The 17,888-nt window shown below is 43.4% G+C and overlaps 1 protein-coding gene across 3 annotated transcripts in view; it reads left to right on the forward strand.

Moving 5' to 3' along the window:
* KIF9 (kinesin family member 9) overlaps positions 1-17,888 on the forward strand; it is a 47,537-nt gene that overhangs the window by 2,882 nt on the left and 26,767 nt on the right. For all 3 annotated transcript variants that reach the window (XM_082637969.1, XM_082637970.1, XM_082637971.1), the window contains exons 2-9: positions 1,401-1,498; positions 3,167-3,332; positions 5,385-5,491; positions 7,323-7,547; positions 15,004-15,087; positions 15,198-15,290; positions 16,056-16,203; positions 17,302-17,366. In XM_082637969.1, coding sequence (XP_082494095.1) covers positions 1,406-1,498; positions 3,167-3,332; positions 5,385-5,491; positions 7,323-7,547; positions 15,004-15,087; positions 15,198-15,290; positions 16,056-16,203; positions 17,302-17,366 — 981 coding nt within the window. In that variant the 5' untranslated portion in view covers positions 1,401-1,405. The remainder of the gene's footprint in view (positions 1-1,400; positions 1,499-3,166; positions 3,333-5,384; positions 5,492-7,322; positions 7,548-15,003; positions 15,088-15,197; positions 15,291-16,055; positions 16,204-17,301; positions 17,367-17,888) is intronic.

A 17,888-nucleotide genomic window follows, 5' to 3' on the forward strand; every position in this document is an offset into this window, starting at 1 on the left:
CAGGGCACGAACCCGTATCGCCTGCAGCGGCAGGCGGACTCTCAACCACTGCGCCACCAGGGAAGCCCAGTTTTGTTTTTTTTAAAATAAATTTATTTATTTATTATTTTTGGCTGCGTTGGGTCTTCATTGCTGCGCGCGGGCTTTCTCTAGCAGGGCTACTCTTTTGTTGCAGTGTGCGGGCTTCTCATTGCAGTGGCTTCTCTTGTTGTGGAGCACGGGCTCTAGGCGCACGGACTTCAGTAGTTGTGGTACGCAGGCTCAGTAGTTGTGGCTTGTGGGCTCTAGAGCGCAGGCTCAGTAGTTGTGGCGCACTGCTTAGTTGCTCTGGGGCATGTGGGATCTTCCCGGACCAGGGATTGAACCCATGTCCCCTGCATTGGCAGGTGGATTCTTAACCACTGCACCACCAGGGAATTCCTGTACAATTCAATTTTTTTAAATGTTTATGAAATACTTTAGTTGGACAGGATATTAGAGATCAATTAACTCTCCCTGTAATACAAACAATCCCTTTTGTAGCATCTCTGCTAGTTGGCATCTTGCTTGACTGTTTATAGTGTTTATGGTCCTTACTTTGAGAAAGTCTTTCCCACTATACGAAAACTCCACATAATAAGAAGTTAATTTACCTAAGTCTCCCTCCCTGTCATTTATAACTATAAGCTTTCAACCTATTCGATGAAGCTACATTCAATGTTTATTTTAACATTTTATTATACATGGTAATTACTTGTGATAGTATAAATGAAGGAATACAAATATATGTGTGTCTGCCTGAAAGAAAATGATGAGAATATACATAATTACGTTTTAGGAGAGGCAGAGGAGGTAGGGGACTGAGATTTTTCTCTCAATGGAGTGGCAGAGAAGAAAGAATATTAGACTATGGGCTAGATTAAATGTACTTCCAGGGAATCTTTTTCTGAGCTAAGTTAGTCTAATGGAGGTAGAGAAGGAGGTGCTACATCTGAAGTAAGGTATATTAATGAAAAAAAGAAAATTAGTTCTAATGCATTTCATAGTCAGTATTTTAGAGGAAAATATAGTGAATAAGTCAAAGTGTAGGTAAACGCTGATACGGAACATTTCTAGAAACCACATCTAAAATTAGGCCACTAAAGGAAGCATTCTTTTTGCTTTGTATTTTGGTCTCTTAGGGGGTTGTTGGTGGAGAGTGGTGAGGCACCCTGTAAAGTAGGAAGTACACGGACTTGTTGAACAGCATCCTGTGGACAGATCACTGAAATGCTGGGGGGCAAAAGGAAGACTGGCTCTCAGTGGGAGAGGAAAACATGGACTGCACATCATGTTTTCTGATCTTCTTGATGAATGACACCTCCGTTCTAATGGTTGTTGGAGGATGACTATTGAAAATTTTTCTATTTTCTTCTTTTTAGCTAGAATGGGTACTAGGAAAAAAGTTCATGCATTTGTCCGTGTCAAACCTACTGATGACTTTGCTCATGAAATGATCAAATATGGAGATGACAACAAAGTAAGTACAGTGTGTTTGCCTTCACCTGCCTGGGCATCTCTCTGTCCCTCCTCACTACAACCTCTAAGGTTTCCAAGCAACCTTTTAAGGACCAAGACAGAATTGGTAAAAGTTCAGATGGAATCTAGAGTCATTCAAGGCCAAAGCACTCCCCCACAATGTTGTTGATGAGGAAACTCATGAAACTCTCATTTTTAATGGGAGTAGGTCCTTGTTGGTTATCCATTTTAGATACAGCAGTGTGTACATGTCAATCTCAAAATGGGAAAAGAATTTGAAAAAGAATAGTTAGATGTATAACTGAATCACTTTGCTGTACACCTGAAACTAACACAACATTGTTAATCAACTATACTCCAATGTAAAATAAAAAGTTAAAAAAAAGTTTACCTTTATCCTTATATCTGACACAGGAAGCTGACGTTTGTGCACACTCATAAAACTTCCTGGTGATCAGATCTCCCAGGAAGTTCAACAGGAATGTCTTCAGATGATTATTATTAAACTTACCAAAGGGAGGGAGAAACTCTTATGGAGAGAACTGGAAAGATCTATCCATCCCCCTGTCCCCACCACTGTCCTGACAACTCTTCTGAAGGCTGTGACAGGCTTAGGACACCTCGAGACTATGGGATGTTTTCATTCAGCAAACATCTGCGGATCTACTATGGGCAGCATGGAGACATTAAGAGAGGAATTCAAAGGCCAACTTCTCAAGGTTCGAAAGTCCTAGCAGTCAGAAAGAAACTCACATGCAGCGCTGTGAAGTGCACCCTGCTGGACATGGATTCAGTGATGATTGAAGCACAGAGCATTTAATGTATGAATAGACCAAGCCTTTCTCTGTTGATCTTAGTTTTTCTGCGTGTAGCTGTGTCTTGGCTTCTGGACTAGGGCAGCCAGTATAAGATTCCAGTGAGAGTCTGTTTACTTTAGAAGTCCCCATTTCGAAGATTGGAATCTACCATTGACCTAACCCAATATGTTTCTAAACTAGCTGCTGCCACAGTGGCTTGCTATGGAGGGATCTAAAACTCTAAAAAAATTTTTTAGAAATCTTTGCATCTAAAAATCTGCTGATTACAAGTAGGTAGTCACCCTCAATTTAATACCAGTGAGTAACTGTGTCTGAGGAGTCCAGAGCCTTTCCTGTGGCTATCATTTCATCATTGCTCACATTAGCCCATAGCGTGTGTGTGGAAGTAAGTGCTCACCACGGTGCTGAGGGAGGCCTCACCGCCAGTCACGAGGGAGATGGGGCTCAAGCCCAGGCCTCTATCACCAAGCCTGCTATTCTCTCTGGCCTAATTCAAGGCCTCCCTGTGCTTATTGAATTTATCTAAAGCTTGTTTAATGTGATAAATATTGATATGTGATAAATATGCTTGACCCCATATCAGAAATGGGGGAACCAAGACAGACAGCACCCTGAACACTAGGGTGAGATGTGCTGAAACCAGCAAGTGCTCCAGTCTCCTGATCCTTCCACCTTGAGGGTGTGTGGCCTCCCTGCAGTGCCTTCCTTCCCACCTCCCAAAGGTCGTCCAGAATACGTGCAAGTCCCTGTTCTTCCTAAAGTTCACCTTCTCTGTTTCCTCCAGGTCAGGCCTTGGCTATCAGTGACTTTTTTATACCAGTTTCTTAACAACTACCTCTCTCTCTTCCTAGACCATTGATATTCACTTAAAAAAAGATACTCGGAGAGGAGTTGTCAATAACCAGCAGACAGACTGGTCATTCAAGCTGGATGGAGTTCTCCATGATGCCTCCCAGGACTTGGTTTATGAGACAGTCGCCAAGGATGTGGTTTCTCAAGCCCTCAATGGCTATAATGGTAATTTAGTTAATTAATTGTTGTTTTACATAAGAACCTGTGGAACCCCTGCCCACCCAGGAAGAGGTACAAGTATTTTATGGTGAATAAAATACAACTTCACTTACTAACTTTTGTTTGATTATTTGTCTGTCTCCATGTTCTTATGGTGGAAAACTTATTTGCTTGGTGATACTGTGGGCATGGCTTGATCCATGGTCCTGGGATCCTACCTTCATAGGAAGATTATATGACCCTGACTCTCTGTAGGTCATGGGGATTCAACTATTATCCTGTTTCAAATCCCTGAATATTAGTTTTGAACATAAAGTCTTTATGATAAATTTGATGGAGTCAAAATATTTTTCTCTTGGCTACCTGCTAGGGGATATTTCCATTCATTCTACCAGCACAATCAATCTATTCCATTGTATTATAGTATTATTTACATATATCACTAAAGACTTGAGTACAGTTTGAGTTTCTTAAAAGCTTAACTAAAAAGCTTTTTTAACAAATTAAAATTTATTGGGAAATTTTTACAAACTAGTTCACTCTAAGACTGTTTCAAAATCTTTTTTTAAAAATATTTATTTATTTATTTATTTGGCTGCACCAGGTCTTAGTTGCAGCATGTGGGATCTAGTTCCCTGACCAGGGATCAAACCTGCCTCCCCTGTATTGGGAGCACAGAGTCTTAGCCGCTGGACCACCAGGAAAGTCCCTTAAAATCTTAAAAAGATTTAAAAATCCATAGAGGGACTTCCCTGGCGGTCCAGTGGTTAAGACTGTGCTTCCACTGTAGAGACAGCGGGTTTGATCCTTGGTCGGGGAACTAAGATCCCGTATGCCACGCAGCGTGACCAAAAAAAGAAAGAAAAAATACATAGAAAAAAATATATCACAGTCTGTAGACTTTGCCCGTCTGGTGGCTCCAGACTAGAATGTTCCCTGTTTGCAAGTTTTAGGTCTTCTGCTTAAAAGTCCGTTGAGTGTAGATGCCTAAATGTTGTAACGTATCCTGTGTGTGATATATAGCTATGGTCTCCATTGGTCCTGAGGGGATGTGGCCCTGAGGAAGCAGAGACAAAGGAGCTAAGGCCCGGGGAGGCTAAGAGTCGTGGGCTCTGAGTCCCAGCTGAACTGACTCCTTCCTGCACATTTCTGCAGGATTAATAGACACTGCTTCTGACTCCAGCTCAGATGCTGAATTAAGACCCCTTGTGTAAAACCTACCAATCCCAGGAACTTCACGTGGCAAAGGCAAACACTGATTTCTACGGCCCAGCATTGCCCGGGCAGATCTGTTTTGTAAATGCCCAGAAGCAGCCTTTGGGTTGGGTCTGGCTCAGGCTGCTCAAGCCAGGAAGAAGAGCAGATGGGAACCGGAGCCCGTGACTGGTTTGTGTCCCAGAGCCTGGTGATGGTAGACCTAAAGCATGAGAGAGGTGCAAGTGAAAGTCTTCCCAGAGAGGGCAATGTGACAGATCAGGGCTTGGTCATGGTGTTCCATTTCTGAAAGTGGCCTGGGACCAACTAGCAGCCCTTCAGTCCAGTGGGAACTTGCAGTCTACAAAGAATTCCCATCACTAACAGAAAATGCCCTTCTGACTCCCATCTCTTCCTGGGGATTTTGAAAGCCCTTCTTTCCTCCTGCCTGGGCTGCCCTGCAGGGAGGCCAAGCCCTGAGAGCCTGGGTGTTCATGATCTTGCTAAAGAAGGGCTGAGTTCAATGCTCTTATCTCCCTCATCTTTCTAGGAAAATTCCAGTGTTCCCTGGAATTCCCTGCTCTCCTCAGAAGCCCTAGGATCAGATCCCCTCTTTGGAGAGGAAGCAGTAGAGAACTACATGGACCACAGATTCGGAGCAGCTGTCTGTGTTTTGACCATTTATATCCCTGTTTCCCTGCTCACCCACCCTCCATGGCAGGAATTCCTGCTGTCCTTGGCTGCTCCTGATGGCCACCTTCACACTAGGGTTCTGGCTGGCACTGGGCATGCTGGGGGATGGGAGAGCTATCCTTGGAGCTGTTTTTCTGGATGTCACCAAGACGTGTTTTGAAATGTTTGCAGGCACCATCATGTGTTATGGGCAGACGGGAGCTGGCAAGACATACACCATGACGGGGGCAACTGAGAATTACAAGCACCGGGGGATACTCCCTCGTGCCCTACAACAGGTAGAGAGTGGGCCCGTGGTGGGATGCCACATAGGTCCCCTCTTTCTACCATACATGCTGCCCGTCCCAGGCGAGCTCCTGGAGACAGTGGGGTCCAGCCTCAAAGGAGTTGCAGCCTGTAGGGGAGACAGGTTACCCAAGGTGGGGTGTGTGTGTGTGTGTGTGTAAACCAAGAGTTTAGGTTCCAGGCTCTGACCTACGCCCATGCTGAGCCTGTTTCCTCATTTGTTAAAGAGGCAGTCAGATGTGCTGACTGGCTTCTTGCTGCTCTGATGGTCTGTGACCCTGTAATTGAGGATTCAGAGGTCCTAATCCTGTTCCTTCCTGGTTTTAATGAGGGAGGTATGAACCCTTGCAGAGCTTCCTTACTGGCCTGCTCTGGTTTCTTGCACCACCACAGCCCCAGAAAGAGCAAAGGGAAGAAGCAGGGCACGACATGAGCTTTCAGGACCGAGTCAGCCTTGGTCTGGGAAGTGTGACTGAAGACAGGACAGATGGGCCTTCCTTCAGAGTCTGCTAGCCTGCGTTCTGTGAGGACCCTCTTTTTGAAGGTGGGAGGCAAAGGACTTTTCCCTAAAAAGCATCTTGAGGTTTTATAGCCCTGTGCTGTGAGAAGTGTAGATGTCCCTCTAGTGTATGACCATCCATGCGATAACTTCTTGAAGCAATATCCTTAACATCCCACTGTCAATGCTTCAGTATCTCAGCATCTTAGACTTTATAGTCTAGCCCAGCACTGCCCAATAGAAATATAATGTAAGTCACATATGCAATTTTAGGTTTTCCAATAGCCACATTTAAAAAAGTAAAACAAGTGAAATTATTTTTAAATAATATGTAATAATATATTTTATTTAACTCAATATAGCCAAAATAGCATTTCCACATGTAATCAATATGAAAATTATTGAGATATTTTACATTCTTTTTCTTTATACTGAGTCTTTGAAATCTGGTATGTATTTTACATTTACAGCCCATTTCTATTTAAGACACTAAATATTCATCAGAAAGAGCTGCTGTGTATTTACAGTTCATGAAATTTACAGTTGAAAAGGTAGATTTATAAACCCAAACTGTTCCAAACATACTTAAAAGTTTACCAATAACTGAATTTAGGATCAGTTTTAAATTTTTAGTGAAAATTAAATAAAATTTAAAATCCAGTTCCTCATTTGCACAAGCCAGATTTCAAGCGCTCAGCAGCCCCCTGTGGCTAGTGTCTAGCATATTGGACAGCACAAATCTAGCCTGTAAGAGCAAGGCGGGGACTTCAGGGATCATCCAACCCAACTCCTCATTTAACGGATAAGAAAGTTAAGGTCTAGAGAGGGGAAAAGACCAGCCCAAAGTCACCTGCTGATAAGCACTGGGGAGGGTATTAGGAGTCGAGAAGGCTGAGTTCTGGCTTGACTTCTTCCCTTAGTAGCTGAGCCACCACAGATGGGTATTGCCCCTGCCCTGCTTCAGTCGCAGTGGCATCATGAGGGTAGAATTAAAAAATGGATGTGAAAGAAGCTTATATGTGGTGAAACCCCACAAAACAAGAGATCTTCACTCCAGAGTCCCTTCTGTTCATCATGCCTCTACTTCTTGAGACTGTACAAGTATTAGCCAATCTGTAAGTCAGGCCTCAAAAAACTACAAGATGATAATAAATACTGCCTGATAAACTGCAACTACTAATAATTGTTGTTGCTGATGACCATCACACCAACTAGACTGTAAATTCTTCTAGGGCAAGGATTCCTTCCTAAGGTAAGAACTCCCCTAGCACTGGCTGGCCGTTGGAGTTCTGCTCTCAGTGACTGCTGTCCAATCTCCCATCTAGGTTTTTAAGATGATCGAAGAACGCCCCACACAGGCCATCACTGTTCGTGTTTCCTACCTGGAAATCTATAATGAGAGCCTGTTTGATCTCCTGTCCACTCTGCCTTACGTTGGACCCTCGGTCACACCTATGACCATCGTGGAAAGTCCTCAGGGGGTCTTCATTAAGGGCTTGTCGGTCCACCTCACAAGTCAGGAGGAGGATGCATTCAGCCTCCTTTTTGAGGTGAGATGATCAAGTCTACCGGTTCCTTCCTCCTTACCTTTCCTCCCTCCTTTACTTTTTTTTTCTTTTCCTCCCTCCTTAGTTTTTTACTTACTTTGATAACCAGAATGAAAATTAATATATGCTTGTTTAGCAAGTTCAGATAGTAATGAAAAATACAGAAGCAAAAAAAGAATTCACTCATCTGTTTTCTACATATGGCAACAATAATATGTATTTTGGCTTATTTCCTTCTAGTCTTTTTTCTTGTGAAGTTTTTTCTTTACTTAGTTGAAATTGTCCTTTTTTTTAGTTATCATTAAATCACAAGCATTTGTGGTATAGAAAAAAAATAAGAATTAATGTCCTTGGTATATAAAAACTCTTACAAATCAATAAAAAAATTCCCCGGGATATGTTATTCTTTTAAAAATCATGTAGATTAAAACTCTGTGCATTGCTGGTGAAATGTAAAATGGTGCAACCATTTTGGCAGTTTCCTAAAAAGTTAGACATTAATTTTATCATAGGACCTAGCACTTCTACTCCTAGAAATCTACCCAAGAGAAATGAAATGTGCACACAAAGACTTGTACACAAATTCATATTAAGACTATTCATAATAGCCAAAGACCGGAAATAACCAAAATATTCCTCAATGGAGAATGGATGAACAAAATGTGGTACATCCATACAACGGAAAACTGTTTAGCAATAAAAAGAAATGGAGCACTGAGACATGCTACAGCTTGGATGAATCTCAAAAAAATGCTAAGTAAAAGAAATAAAAAAGTTACCTGTTGTATGATTCCATTCATTTGAAATGTCCAGATAACCCCATCTATAGAGACAGAAAGCAGATTAGTAGTTGCCTGGGGGAGGGGACAGGAAGTGACTGCAAATGGGCCTGAGAGAACTTTTTGGAGTGATACAACATTTTAAAAATAGAATTGTGGTGATGGTTGCACAACCCTGTAATTTTACTGATTTTAAAAATCATTGAATTGTATACTTAAAACAATGAGTCTTTTTTTTTTTTTTTAAACAGTGAGCCTTATGGTATTTAAAATACATGTAGGGGACTTCCCTGGTGGTCCAGTGGCTAAGACTCCACACTCCCAATGCAAGGGGCATGGATTCAATCCCTGGTTGGGGAACTAAGATCCCACATGCCACGCGGTACAGCCTAAATATATATATATATATATATATATATATATATATATGTCAAATAAAACTTTTTTTTTAAATGTCATTTAGGTGTCCTCAGGGGTGATATAAACCTGGATCCCTTGCATGTACACAGAAGAAAGAGTCTCCCAGGTGGCAGCAATGAGGCATTCTCGTCTTATTGTTGCTTCTGACATTTCACCATGAAGAATGTTTGCCGTAGGTTTTTGGTGGCTTAAATTAAGTTTAAAGAAGGTCCAAGTTTGTGAAGAGGTTCCTTTTTTTTTGTGGTACATGGGCCTCTCACTGCTGTGGCCTCTCCCGCTGCGGAGCACAGGCTCCAGACGTGCAGGCTCAGCGGCCATGGCTCACGGGCCCAGCCGCTCCGCGGCATGTGGGATCCCCCTGGACCAGGACACAAACCCGCGTCCCCTGCATCGGCAGGTGGACTCTCAACCACTGCGCCACCAGGGAAGCCCAAGAGTTTTTTAAATCATGAATAATTATTTATTCATACCCTTAGAAGTAAGCACTCTCCTGACTTGTATGGTAATCATTTCCTTGGTCTTCTTTATAGCTTTACCACCTGGAGCATCCCACCTATGTTTTCTCAAGCAGCATAAGTTACTTTTTTGGAAGTTTATATACAAGGAATCACGTAGGATGAATTCTGTCTTATTTCTTTTACCTTTTAACTACTTTTTATGTGTAATTCATCTGATGTTGCTGTATATTTTTCACTTTCATCATATTACATTGTGTGAATATACTACAATTTAGTTATCCATTCTACTTCTGATGGACAGTTGGGTTTTCCTAGATTGGGTGTATTTCAGACACGGCCATTAGGAATGAGAACTAGCAACATTCTTGTATGTATATCTGGGGCACATAAGCATGAATTTCTCTAGGTAAAATCAAGAACTGTAATTGCTGAGTCATACAGTGTGTGTGTCTTAAACTTTCTTAAATGATACCAACTATTTTCCATAATGGTATACTCCCACAACACGTTATCAGAATTCCCATTATTCTGACCCTAAAATCTTGACCAATCTGGCTGATGTGTAGTGTTTCCCACTGTGGTCCCACTCATTGGTTTATATTTCCCTGATTACCAGTGAGATTAAGGACCTTACTATGTATTTTTTGACCATTTGGATTTCCCTGTTCATGTCATTTGTTTATTTTCTTTACAGATGTCTTTTTTTTCTCTCTTACTTGTTTGTATAAATTCTTTATATATTCTGAAAACTAGTTCTTTTTTCAGTTGTGTGTATTACAATGTTTTCTATTTCCTGTGACTTTTTTTTCTCTTGATGTGTTATTTGATGAACAAAAATTCTTAAATTTAGGTTAGTTGAATGTGTATAAATTTCTTGTTTTGGCTTTTTGTGTAAAGAGCATATGAGAGGATTTTTAAAAATTTACTCTGACAGTCTTTATCTTTTAACTGAAGCATTTCATTCCATTTGCACTTAACGTAGTTTCTGAAATACTTGGGTTTAAATCTGTCATTTGACTGTGTGTTCTTTGTCCCATTTATTTTTCTTACCTGTTTTGTCTTCTTTTTCATTGGATTTTTTTATTATATATTTTTATTTTTTATTATATTTGTTTCCCTCTTTACTAGTTTGGAAGTTATATATTCATTCATATTTATATTTTCTCTCTCGTTTTTCCTAGAAATAACAACTTGCATAGTTAGTTAATGCACACACATACAGACATACATACACAAATAAGTTGTATAACTGGTGAAATCTGAATAAGCTCTGTGGATTATACCAATGTCAATTTCTTGGTTTTGACATTGTACTACCATTTTACAAGATGTTAATCATAGGAGAGGCTGAGTAGAAGGTAGAGAGGACCTCCCTGTATATTTCTTCCAAACGTTCTATGAATCAAAATAAAATGTTACCTTATCATAACAAGTATGTTTTGTAATTTGATTATAAGCTGTACTCCCTTGGCCCTTTATCAGTGGGTCTTTTTTGAGGCTTGGGTTGAGACTATATTACTTTAGAGTATAGTTTTTTCTTTCAGGAGCCTAGGGAACATTACCAATCCAGGGCCTCTTTAAATCAGATTTAAAAAAATTTTTTAAATTTATTTAATTTATTTATTTTTGGCTGCGTTGGGTCTTCGTTGCTGCGCGCGGGCTTTCTCCAGTTGCAGCAAGCGGGGGCTACTTTTCGTTGCGGTGTGCAGGCTTCTCATTGCGGTGGCTTCTCTTGTTGTGGAGAATAGGTTGTAGGCACGCAGGCTTCAGTAGTTGTGGCACGCAGGCTCAGTAGTTGTGGCACACGGGCTTAGTTGCTCGGCAGCATGTGGGATCTTCCTGGACCAGGGCTCGAACCCGTGTTCTCTGCATTGGCAGGCAGATTCCTAACCACTGCACCACCAGGGAAGCCCTACAGAGGGGAGAGGGTGTCTGTACTATTGGAGAGGAATTCCAAAGTTACAAATCTCAGAGCTTATATAGGAGCTGGTACATTTACTCCTCTTCCCCTCTGTTAGGATAGAGAGAGATTGCAGCGTGGGGTGGGGCGGAGGTGGCGGGTGGTAAAGCTAGAGACAGAAAGGGAGGATGAGAGAGAGCATGTGCTTTTATTTTGAAATGTAAGTAAATCCTCTCTTAGGAAAGGAGGGCAAGGTCTCTACCTGGAAGTTAAGCTTTTGTTTCTGAAGGAGAAAGATCTTATCACCCTTTGAATGTAACAGATGGCTTGGGTGGGGGGATGGGAGTGGAGGGAGGTGAGGGAAGACAAAAGTGGCTCTAGGTCTACCACCCTCAGAATGTGAAGAGCAAATGGCTCTGGGAGCAAAAGGAGATATTCTCTATCTTTATAACATGTCAATTTCATTACTCAGAGAATCACCAAGAAATCCAGCAAGGGCTATCTTACAGCACCTCCGTCTGCAGGTGCCCTCAGGGCAGTAAGAGCACTGGTTCTGGCTTGCAGTTCCTGGATTCCTGCTCCTGCTTTGTGTCTGGCCCTGGGTACTGGCCTTACTTTCTTGCAGTCTCAGCCATGCATTCAAAAGGAGTTTTTAAATATTCTCTCTATCATCTTTAGGTGTTTTGCAGTGGGAAGTTTTCTGAATATTTAGTCCATTGTATTCCTGGAAGGCCCCCTTGATGTTTTGGGCTGTGATACAGTGCAAAAGGTATAGAACTTAGAATTGGGGACTTGGGCTCAAATTCAGGTTTCTTTCAATCTATGAAGCCTTAATGTCGAGCAAATCATTAATCTCTTCAAGCTTCAGTTTGCTAATCTATAAAAGTGGAGACACTGTTTTTAAACCTACCCTAAAACATTGTCATAAGAATCAGATGGGATCAGATATTTTTTTAAATTGAGGTATAACTGGCTTGTAACATTATATTAGTTTCAGGTGTACAACATAATAATTCAATATTTGTATATATTGCCAAATGATCACGATAATAACTCTAGTTAACATCCGTCACCGTATATAGTTACACATTTTTTCTGTGTGCTGAGAACTTCTAAGATCTACTCTTTTTGCAACTTTAAAACTTTCAAATATGCAATACAGTATTATTAATAGTCACCATGCTGTAAATTACATCCCTGTGATTTATTTTATAAATACTCTGAAGTGGGATTGCTGGATCATATGGTAGTTCTATTTTTAAATTTTTGAAGAGGGCTCCTCTGGTGGCGCAGTGGTTAAGAATCCGCCTGTGAAGGCAGGGGACACGGGTTTGATCCCTGGTCTGGGAAGATCCCACATGCCACGGAGCAACTAAGCCTGTGCGCCACAACTACTAAGCCTGCGCTCTAGAGCCTGCGAGCCACAACTACTGAAGCCCACGTGCCCTAGGGCCCATGTTCCACAACAAGAGAAGCCACCGCAATGAGAAGTCCACACGCTGCAACGAAGAGTAGCCCCCACTCACCACAACTAGAGAAAGCCTGTGCGCAGCAACGAAGACCCAACGCATCCAAAAATAAATAAAATAAATTAAAAAAAATTTTTTTGAAGAGCCTCCGCATTGTTTCCCATAACAGAGGCACCAGATGGGATCAAGCATTTTGAGCACTGACTACAGAGCCTTGCACACAATAAGTGCTCAGTGGATGCTGTTCAGAAGCATGATTGGCAGTGCCTGAGCACTCATATGTAGAATTGAACCAGGCATTTTGTTTGCAGCAGTAGTTCCTCAAGGGCCATGTCCTTGCTAGGCAATGATGGTGGAAGGATAAATGTGAGGCCTAAAGAGGCTCGCTGTGGGGTGGAGAAGGATGAGGAAGAAACCCGTGACAACCACGGCACAATCTGAACTGTGCTCCAGGAGTGACAGACACCTGGATGGATGTGGCCAGGGTGAGGGCAGTCAGCAAAGGACTCTTCATGGAGGAAACGACACTTCTCTGGCCTTCAGAGGTTGCTTAATTAGAAGGCAGGAAGACAAGCAAAGAGGGCACTTCAGAAAGAGGAGACTGAAGGATAAAGGTGAAGTGACCCCTTGTACTCTTGGTGAACGTCACTGAATTTGCAGGAGAGGTGGACAGTATGAGGCAATGAGGGTATAGCCTGGAGGCCAGCTAGGCCTCCTCCACAGCCCAGGGCCTCCCCTCCTCTTCGGGTGCTCCACTCTCCCCAGGGGAACGTGGCATCACTGATTTGAGGCTTGTTCATAGCACCTCTAAGGGGCCTTTAAGGAGACGGAGTCCCTCCTGCAAGGATCTCTTTCTCTAAGAACAGCCATTTCCACCACATTTCCTTTTAAGTGTATTCTGGTCATAGTGCCCAATCCTTTGACTTAGAGGCAAGGGCCTGCTGTCCCTTTAAAGAAACAAATCATTGACTTTTCCTAACTTTTAAAAAGTAAGGGGCTTCCCTGATGGCACAGTGGTTGAGAGTCCGCCTGCCGATGCAGGGGACACGGGTTCGTGCCCCGATCCTGGAAGATCCCACATGCCGCGGAGCGGCTGTGCCCGCGAGCCATGGCCGCGGAGCCTGTGCATCCGGAGCCTGTGCTCCGCAACGGGAGAGGCCACAGCAGTGAGAGGCCCGCGTACAGCAAAAAAAAAATAATAATAAAAATAAATAAATAAATAAATAAATAAATAAAAGTAATACATGTTCACTGTAAAAAAAAAAAAAATGAAAGCACAAGCCCTCATATATAAAAATTCACCTATAAACTCCAACCCAGAAGTGACCATTATTAACATCTTGGTAGCACCATCTGTCTATTCTTTCTTCTGTGAATGCTTTTGCATTCCTTAGATTGTACCATCATATGATTTTGTCCTTCATTTTGTTAATGAAGTGTATTACATTGATTGATTTGTGTATGTCAAACCATCCTTGCATCCCGGGGTATGCAAGGATATGGTTGTGGTGTATAGTCCTTTTATTGTGCTGTGGAAGTCAGTTTGCTATGATTTTGGATTCTGCATTTTTCTGTTATTAAAATCTATTTGTCGGGACTTCCCAGGTAGCTCAGTGGTTAAGAATCTGCCTGCCAATGCAGGGGACATGGGTTCGAGCCCTGGTCCTGGAAGATCCCACATTCCGTGGAACAACTAAGCCCGTGTGCCACACTACTGAGCCTGCACTCTAGAGCCCTTGAGCCACAACTACTGAAGCCCGTGCACATAGAGCCCGTGCTCCACAACAAGAGAAGCCACTGCAGTGAGAAGCCCGCGCGCTGCAACAAAGAGTAGCCCCCGCTTGCTGCAACTAGAGAAAGCCCGCCTGCAGCAACGAAGACCCGACACAGCTGAAAATAAATAAATAAATGTATTTTTTAAAAAAACAAACTATTTGTCAGCATTCTCCTGGCTGCATAACATTTCATTGTACAACTAGACCATTCCCTAATTGTTGGATATATACGTTGGTTATGATTCAATATTCATGAACAATTTTAAGGCTCTTAATTCTTATTGCTGCTTTGCTTTTCAGAAAGATATTATACAGGGAATTCCCTGGTGGTCCAGTGGTGAGGACTTGGAGCTTTCACTCACAAGGGCACAGGTTCAGTCCCTGGTCGGGGAACTAAGATCCCGCAAGCTGCATGGCGTGGCCAAAAAAAAAAGAAGGAAAGAAAACTATCATACAAATTCACACATCTCTAGCAGTGAGTGAAAGTATAGGTCTGGACTCCAATTTGTCTTCTATTCTACTAGTTTATAAGTGAGATTTCCCTGGAAGGCCTGGCTGATTGCAGTGATATAAATATCATTTCTGCATAATTGAAAAATTATCCAAATGCCATGTTATTTTAATATTTCAAAATGTCTGTGTTTTCCGTCCTCTTCAGGGAGAGACCAACAGGATTATAGCCTCCCACACAATGAACAAGAACTCATCTAGGTCACACTGCATTTTCACAATCTACATGGAGGTAAGTGCAAGCTCTCTGAAGAGCCGAGAGGGGTGGTCGATTCCCATGGGGCCTGCTCAATAAGAACCTTCTCCCTGTGACAGTTTAACCTCTTTTTGGGTGTTTCGTAGGCCCATTCACGGACCTTATCAGACGAAAAGTACATCACTTCCAAAATTAACTTGGTGGATCTAGCAGGCTCCGAGAGGCTGGGGAAGTCTGCGGTAAGTGGGGGAGCAGGAAGTTCTTCCTCAAGAAGCCACAGCTCTGTTTCCGGCTTAGTTTCTGTGCACCTGGGCCGTCCCTCATAGGGCATTCGTGAGCACCGTCCCGAGCTAGGAGCAGTGGAGCTGGAGGGACAGAACTAGCAGAGGTGAAACAGAGAGGCAGTTCCTACCTGGCAGGATTTTTGTAAACATTAAATGAGATAATGGCTCCTAAATTCTTAGCAAAGTACCTGGCACTCAGTCAGTGCTCAGTCAATGCTCCATGCTCGTATTAGCGTTTCTCTATTTATCAGTGTGAGTGTTCACACAATGAATATTTGCATGAATTTTTCATCTCGCATAAATATTCATGTGAGCGTATTAACATAAGTATTCACAAGAGCATTCAGATGAGCATTCCTATGTGCGTTCTTATGAATGTTTGTATTTGTGTATTGAATGAATGTATATTCCCAGGATTATTTGCTCAAGTATCTGCACAAATATTCCCATGTGTATTCATAATAGTGTGACTCTTGAGAGTATTCATATACATATTCACATAAGTATTCATATTCACATGAGCATTCATTCATAAGAATATTTGCACGAGTGTTCCTGTGAGTGTTCCCATTAGCCCAAGATGGATACAATACAATCCCATGACAGGGAGAGAAGACCTGGTTCTGGGAAGGAGGCTCTGGCCTGGCCACAGACCTGCAGTGTTCTTTGTGGGGCAGCCTCTCCACTTGGTCTGATGAGGAACTGACCTTTGGTTTATAGTCTGAGGGCCGAGTCCTGAAGGAAGCCACCTACATCAACAAGTCGCTGTCATTCCTGGAGCAGGCCATCATTGCCCTCGGGGACCAGAAGCGAGACCACATCCCCTTCCGGCAGTGCAAGCTCACCCACGCCCTGAAGGATTCCTTAGGTGAGGGTGTGGTTGGTGCACAGCAGGGGACGGACAGGCCTGGCATGTCTGTTACTGGTGATAATGGATTTGCTCCCTCCTGGTGGCATGGACTTACCTGCAGCCTTTTCACAGTGACCTCAGGCACACCTGGAAAGGCAGAATCAAGCACAGTGCCCTCTCATGTCCCCCATGCCATTCTCTTCACTCCTCAGAACCTTTGCTTAAGCTTTTGCCTCTACCGGAAGTACCTTCTCATTTCCCCTCATCCCTGAACCAGCTGGCAGAATCCTTCATCACCTTGAAGACCAAGGTGGAGGGCTTCTCCTGTGACATCCTCCCTTCCCTGACTGAGGAGCTGGGGCTGTGTCTTGTCATCCTTGTGTTCCCATGCTTTCGCATTGGGCCCAATGGCACAGTGGTTGGTGTGTGATTATTAACTGAGTGCTCTCCCCAACCCCCATAAGCAAAGCCCTGGCCTAGAGGCCTCTGCCCTACCCCAGGCCTTCTCTCCTCTGCTTTTCCCCCAGCTCCTCTTTTAGGTACATTTGACAGCCTCTCCTGCTTTTCTTCTTCTTCCCCTTGCCTCCCAGCCTCATGCATGCTTGCGTGTGTCCTCTCTGACCCTGTCTCAGCTCAGGCTGCTAGAACAAAATATCACGGACTGGGTGGCTTAAACAACAGACACCTATTTCTCACAGTCCTGGAACCTGGAAGTCCCAGGTCAAGATCTGGCAGGAATGGCTCCTGGTGAAAACTCTCTTCCTGGCCTGTAGATGGCCACTTTCTCATTGTGTCTTCACATGGCAAAGAGAGAGAGAGAGAGAAAGAAAAGAAAGAGGTCAGAAAGGGAGACAGGGCTCTGGTCTCTTTTTCTTTTCTTACAAGGGCACTAATCCCATCATGGGGCTCCACCTTCATGACCTCTTGTACTTAATTACTTCCTGCAGGTGCCACCTCCAAATACCATCACATTGAGGGTTAGGACTTCAATATATGAATTTTGAAGGGACACAAATGTTCAGAGCCCTCCCGCCCCCACCACCCACCAGCCTCAAAGGAATCTCTTGGCAGAAAACCCACATGGTTCATGTCCCTTCTGTGTCCTGCTTTCTGCAGGGGGAAATTGCAATATGGTCCTTGTGACAAACATCTATGGAGAAGCCGCCCAGTTAGAAGAGACGGTATGTAAAGACAGCCAGTGCAACCGGGATGGAATCCCTCCTCATGCATGCCAGGGCTGGGTAAACTGACACAGTAGCTATAGACACGGTCAAGGGTGGAGGGATCCAGGGATGAGTCTGAGCCAAAATTGCTGAAGGGGGCCCAGCCAGGATCCAAATACCAAGCACCAAGGGGCAGAAGCCATGTCAAGGAAGAGGCAAGGCAGGTGGCAAGCTCAGTGTGGGGGCCTATGTGAGAAGAGAAGGCTGAGAGCCAGCTTTGTGGGGCAAGGACTGTGTTTTCTGGCCCATGCCAGGAGTATTTTGCCACTGCAGCGAGGAGCTCAGGAAGGAGAGGAAGAAGAAGAAGGTGCAGCGGCTGGATGGGCCCTGGCGGCCATGCTGAGGCCTTGGCTATTCTGCTGCAGGTGGCTGGGGCTGTCACAGGGTTTTAGTAGGAGAGGGCTGTGGCCAGAGTTGTGACTCAGGGAGATTAATCCAGCAGCAGTAAACAGGTGATCTGGGGAGGTGAGAAGCTTATGA

This window comes from Mesoplodon mirus, assembly GCF_964341445.2.
Source record: "Mesoplodon mirus genome assembly, chromosome: 12".
In the NCBI taxonomy this organism is placed as follows: domain Eukaryota; kingdom Metazoa; phylum Chordata; class Mammalia; order Artiodactyla; family Ziphiidae; genus Mesoplodon; species Mesoplodon mirus.